The following is a 6,440-nucleotide window of genomic DNA, read 5'->3' as shown; positions in this document are numbered from 1 at the left end:
TCCCCTTCGCGCACATGACTACCTTTGTTGTGCTGCATGGATGCCGGCCGTTTCCATCCATCTCAGAACTCCTAATTACCCAGAATTCATCTAATGGACATCTAAGTTGAAACTTGGAGAGCATCTAATATCCTCATGTTCATTTTTTTTCCTTTTTATTTTTTTCCCACTGTCATTCAAGTACAAGTTCAGTTTCGATGTTTCAAGATAGATCCAAGTTAACTTATAGTTGTTTCAAAAACCCTTGCATCAGAGGGCATAACTCTCCATGATGCATGGAAACAAAAATAGAGCTCTCAAATAACTGTACCACGAACAAATTCCTAACCATTTCTACGGATTAATTGTTCATTTCTAAATGTATTGAACTGGTGTGATCTTCCCAAGCAATATAAAATTTGATTATGTGCTACTTGTTCAGTGTGACTAAATGTGGATTCATTTTTCTCCATGCTTATTTTTACTCATAGCTTGGTTAAAATTCCTGTCATGTTATTTCTTCACAGCATTTCCACATCTAATATATTCAAATGGTCCCAACATTCTTCTCCATGCTTTTTTTACTCATAGCTTGGTTAAAATTCCTGCCATGTTATTTTAATCACAGCATTCCCATATATAATATATTCAAATGGTTGTAACATATTTGCAATAATTTCCTGGACTACCCCGGTAAGGGACCAATTTCTTGCTTTAAAAAACATCTCCTGGATGTGCGTGCGGATTTATACTTGCCTACGATTATTATTGCAAATTTGCAACCACAACTATGATCGAGCCCGGCACTCTCATCAATCATACCTAGCATGCACCGTGACACTGGAGTGTGAACAGCTCTGCACAACAATGTGGGCTTTAGTGTTCAATTCTATGCCCATCGGACCCGAGAACAACAGTCCTTCCCTACTATTTGCTACTTTTCCTTTTTCATGTATCTACATATTTGAAGTATCCTTTTATCGTAAAAATAGACGGGCGCAGCAACGCGCGCCATCAATGATCTAGTTTAGTAGTTATAGCACACCACTACTTTATGGATACCAAAGGGTTGCCATTACATCATTTGCAGCACAACCTTATGGGTAGACCTTGATGACACCCCGAGCTCCAAGTTTCTTGACAATTTTGTAGTCACTGAACCCTGCTTTCGCAAAGATGGAACTCCATTCATTTTCATCCCGCTGTCGTCCCCTGGTATATACCATCATTGCCATATCCATCAGCAGTTGGGTTTCGAACATCTGTCCTGAAGAAGAGTCAACCACAATGTCTATGATAATCACTTTTCCTCCTGCTTCTCGGGAAGGAATGGCCTTCTTGCATTGGGCTAGGATATTGATGCAGTCCTCATCACCCCAGAAGTGTAGAACAAGCTGACATGGCAAAAAATGTATGTGGTTAAGCAGTGTGTAATAAGAAGACATAAAATTTATGAACTCGATGTAATTATGCATTACAATTGGTACTTTTCATTTAAGTATAAAGGGTACCTCAAAAGAATGTACATACTAGTGATACAAACTCTCAACTTTAATGAGATATAGAATCACGAGCGCTAAAAAGGTATAACATTGTGGAGACAAACCAGTTTGTACCTTGAGCATTACAGCTTGAGCAGGTGGGATGGAATGGAACATGTCACTGGCGACATAGTTAACGAGACCATCGCTTGGAGCTTTATCAACCACCTTTGGAAGGTCCAACACATTGCACTTTATATGCGGGTAGGCCTTAACGATGGACCTAGCTGTCGTTCCATCACCACCACAACAGTCTGTGAGCGACTGCAAGCCACTGAATAGGCCATGACATTCCCGCAATATTGTACCAATTCCCATATGGTCATGGGCAGCTAAAGCTTCATTGAACAACTTGTCACACTCTGGGTCAAGGACCGCCATACTCTCCTCGAAGAGTGCCGCGCCGTGCACTTCCTCGAATGGTGACGGCACGGGCGGTGCGATATCCTTCTTGAACCAGTCGGCCAGCCCCATGGCCGCCTCCATGTAGTGCCGGGAGGTCACGGCGAGCACAAGAGCCGTCTGACTAGCATCACCGTCGATGCGTACACCATCCACGAGGAGGTAGGACAGTGGGACGAGGCTGTAGATCCCAGCCTCGTTTGACGCCAGCACCCCCGTCGTGGAAAGCAGCCGCAGGAGGCGGCTGAGGAACGGCGCCTTGGATGGCGGGAGGGACAGCGCGGTGACCAGGTCCGGCAACGACGCGGCACCGCCAAGACGATGGATCGCGGTAGGGATGCCGAGCTGGATGGCGCAACTGAGCGCCATTGGTGTGAGGTAGCTGAGGCAGTGGCGCCAAAGGTCCGCCTGCGCCTGGACCAGCTCAGCGTCGGTGGGGATTGTCATGGTCTGTGAAGACTTGGCTGCCATTGCTTTCTCTATGAGATTATGAGGCCGGTGTTGTGTGTGTTGATTTTACTTACGTAGCTTGCGCGGTTTATATAGCATCCATTTTTGCTACAGCTACAGAAATTAACACCGATTTAATTATTCACTCGTGGAACTCGACTTGGGCTGTGCTCGTCGACATTTCTTACCCACACTGCTCAAAAGCTGAGCGGGGAGCTGTTTGTTGCAGGACAGGACTATACGCGTCGACATGCCTCGTTACGCTACACACACTGCTCAGGAGCAGAGCGGGGTCTGTTTGTGACGGACACGAGATATAGCACGAAGATTCCTTTCCACTATACTGCCAGATAATTAGTTTCATGGACAGCTCATTAATTACCAGCTTTAATGCAATGTGCTCCTAGGTACACCTGGCCTGTACTCTGTCTATGGAGTATGGATCGAGATCGAATAATTTGTTTGTGAAAAAAAAGACGTGGAGGGCTTGCATGTATTTGATGTGCAGGTTTGCATGTGGTAGAAAGTGAAATATAAATGAATTGCATATGGTTGATGAAGTGGAGGGTTTGCATGTGCTGAAAATGAATAAACTTCTTAAACCACCTCTAGCAGATCCCGTAAAAAGGCCATCCGACAAAATAACCGCCGATCTACGGGATGCGGACGTTTTTTCCACCCCGGATAGATCCGGCAAAATCGTCCATCCTCTATATATTTTTTGCGGAACCTGCATATTCCAGGCCGTTTCCTCTATATCTACGAGATTGGGGACAATTTTTACATGGACCTGAAAATAAAGAAACGGTAGGTGGGAGGAAACTTTCAGCTCCCGCCATGGTCTTTCCCAACGCGACCTTACCGAAACGCCTCAACGCCAATGACCACCGGACCCTAACTGCTGCCCCCATGAGCTGCCGCCGCTGCTCGAGCCACGAGCCGCGGCCGTGAGCTACGCGGGCTAGCTAGCTAATGGCTCAGGTGCGCGAGCTAGCTAGCAAGCAGTTGCTGTTGTCGCCGGCACGAGCTAGCTAGATGCCGCCACCGCCGCCTGCTCCCGCTAGCCACCACCGCGGGATTGATGCGGATGGCGCCTTCTTGCTGTGAGCTCCAGCGCGGGCTCTTTGCCCTTCCCAATGAGATGTCGCGATGGAAGCGGCCGAGGTGGACCTAATTGTAATTTAGCAGGGTTTTAGGGGTTTGTGCAATTTTATCAAGACAATGAAATATTTTTACAAGATCTGTTCTATCAGAACAAAAGCCATAATGTAAAAATACGAAAAAAAAAGTTTTGCTTTTCAAACCGATTTTTACGGGACGTGATATACCGAACTGCTGAAGATGCTCTTAGAAACTTAAAAAATAGAGGGTATAGGGTAGGATTTGCTCTCAAGTATCGCAACACATCATAGATTTTTTGTGATGAATCCAAGCAGCACTGCGCTTCCGTCTGCTGAATGGAGGCCAATCGATCTAGGAGTAGATAGCTAGCAAGTTGTGCACGACAAAGAAACATCACACACCGCGCGTCATAAACTGAACAGCCTCGACGACCTGGAAATAGCAATAGAGGGCAGAATTACTGCAACAAAGGTGGGGTACGTAAGGTCTCTGATCTATCAGTTGTTAGCTAGCACATGCATTGGTCGGATAAACAACGACGAGGTAGTTGCCGCGTGATGCACGCGCCTTTTTATACGACGTGCGCAAAGAGAGTTCCATTCACTGCTAGGATCAAAGTTTTACAGTCGGTTGCCTTGTATCATGCATACTAACTAAACAATTTTAATGAAGTCACGTAGAATTAAATGAAGAAGAAAAAGGTTGAGCATCATATTATGATACTGTATCATAATAAATTTCATACTACTATGTGTCATGCATGTCAATAAATGAGATCACATATGATATTAATCTATAATAGTACTATGTACTACGGATGTAGTATGATACACTAGTATCATATGCATGATACTAGTATATGATACTCCCCACTATGACCAGCCTAAGTGCCTTCTCTCTTTTTTCCCGAAAATGGATGTAATTAATCATTCATTACTCAGCATCCTCATTCAGGTCTTTACATAATAACATGAACAAATAATCTCCATCTTCTCAGCGAGGATCATAGCTTCACAGTGGCGTAGTTAAGAGTTTATGTCAGGGTGGTCCAACTGATAGAAAAAATACACCACAAACAAAGCATACCAACATATCATACAAAATTTATCAAAACTTACATCAATAAGGTCTTACAAAGCATATGAAAGTTCACAGTTTAATTTCTGAATTTGCATAAGAAAATAGCACACCTTATTTGCCAGAATAACGCATTTTCAATGCCATGAAAGTATCTATTATATCATCTTCGCTCTTCTGCCATGGCTGTGACCCATGTCGGAGAAGGTTATGAAAACGGAGGATCAACCCTCTTCGGCTTAATAATGTTTTATCTCCTAATTAAAAAATCGAATTAAAAAAAATCTGTTTTCACCATTAAATCCGTCCCGACGAGATCATAAAAACTAGACCCCATGTTGATATGTTTCCACAAATTTTTTTGCTCAAAAGTTGCCATGATGTTTACACTGTAGTTGCCATATTACTTAAACTAAAGTTGCCATGTGGCAATTTCAGTTTGTAGAGCATGTAGATTTTAGCATTTTGATGATGGCAACTGCAGTACTTTGACCATTAAAATTATTTTTTGTATGAACCATGACAATTTTAAGTGCATGTATCATCGCAATTTTAGTTTATGGTTCATGGCAAGTATAGTTTCTTAATTCCCTGTTTTATAAATGTTAAAATTTACTTTTAAATGTAGAAGAAAATAGCTGAAATATATCATGGCAACTTCAGTATAAACACCATGGCAATTCATGTGCAATAGACATGGCAACTTTTAACCCCCAAAAAAATTCGTTAAAATATATTGATATGAGATCTAGTTTCGAAGATCTCGTCGCGAGGGATTTAATGGTGAAAACGGATCTTCAATCCGATTTTTTATTTAAGTGATAAAACATTTAAAAAAATGAAAATCTAAAAAGACTCCCACATGCATGCATGCGGTGACATGGCGCAGTCTGTGTATTATAGAGCATGTGGACGGATTTCGTCCCCACCACACATGTGGGCGTTAGCGTTGTCCAACTAGAAAGCCTAGCGATTACAGGGTCCATGGACTACGCCACTGCAGCTTCATGTGCCGCTCCAATCTCAGCAAACATGCACAACATTTATACCAGGATTGGCTGCACCAATCTTCACAATGGGACGAGAGGTGGATCCTTCACCGGTTTGTACCTTTACCTTTAGATTTACTTTTCCTATGATGCCATGCTAAGACGTTGAGCTGGTAAATATTAGAAGACATGTGAATATATATATGTAGTCGCTTATGCTTATGCAGCCGCCACCTCCTCCTCCAAAAAAGCTGGGTTCCTTTGTCTCCCACCGCCGCCGCCGCCGGTCCACCTCGTCTCCGGTAGCCCTAGGGCTATGGGGGTGCGGTGGATCCTGGCCCTTGCCGGTAGGAGGGCTCCGTTTTTAGACGATTCTTTTGGTTTTGTTAGGGTTTGTATCCTATTCAGGAAGACGAAACGATGGCTGGTCCATGAAGATGGTATAAGGTTCTCCCCGCCTAGCCCCCGTTTCGGTGGTTCGTCTAGCACCGTCGGAGGGTGTGTGGAGGTGTGGCTCCAATGAAACTCTCATGATTCTGTCGGTGGTTGTGTTTGCGTGTGTCTTCAAGTTGGATCCTTCCGATCTACGTGTCTCTTCATCGATGGTGGTTGCTGTTCTGATGCGCTAGTCCTACGAGGCCTTAGGATGACGACTTCCCGATTGTCTGCTACAACAAGTTTTCCCAACTCTAGCTTGGGATGAGTGATGACGGCGGCACGCCTTTTCTATTTCTTGCTACACTACCACATGTTCTTGTTTCTCTTGCTGTCGGGGATCACTAGCCCCGTGTTTTTCTGCTGATCTATTCATCAAATGTTGTTGGGCGGGAGGGGGTGTGTGGATGCACCCTTCTATTTCTTACAAGATTTTGGATATTTT

General features: G+C 43.9%; 1 protein-coding gene across 1 annotated transcript; it reads right to left on the bottom strand.

The window, feature by feature from the left end:
* Positions 1 to 798: 798 nt before the first annotated feature.
* Positions 799 to 2,415, bottom strand: LOC119271008 (flavonoid O-methyltransferase-like protein Os11g0303600). The gene is made up of 2 exons (XM_037552983.1): positions 1,596 to 2,415; positions 799 to 1,373 (listed from the first exon to the last, which is right to left on the bottom strand). Exons 1-2 carry the CDS (start codon positions 2,391 to 2,393, stop codon positions 1,077 to 1,079), a joined length of 1,095 nt encoding a protein of 364 aa, XP_037408880.1. The 5' UTR covers positions 2,394 to 2,415; the 3' UTR covers positions 799 to 1,076.
* Between the last annotated feature and the right edge of the window lie 4,025 nt (positions 2,416 to 6,440).

Source organism: Triticum dicoccoides, chromosome 3A (genome assembly GCF_002162155.2).
Source record: "Triticum dicoccoides isolate Atlit2015 ecotype Zavitan chromosome 3A, WEW_v2.0, whole genome shotgun sequence".
Lineage (NCBI taxonomy): Eukaryota > Viridiplantae > Streptophyta > Magnoliopsida > Poales > Poaceae > Triticum > Triticum dicoccoides.
Note: the sequence above shows the minus strand (reverse complement) of the source record. Positions and strands in the feature narration are given on the sequence as shown.

Bases quoted from the DNA above. Each gene is read 5' to 3' on its own strand.
- LOC119271008 (XM_037552983.1), bottom strand. From the start codon at position 2,393: ATGGCAGCCAAGTCTTCACAGACCATGACAATCCCCACCGACGCTGAG. The intron at 1,374-1,595 runs GTACAAACTGGT...TTGCCATGTCAG, and splicing joins CTCAAGCTGTAATGCTCAAG to CTTGTTCTACACTTCTGGGG.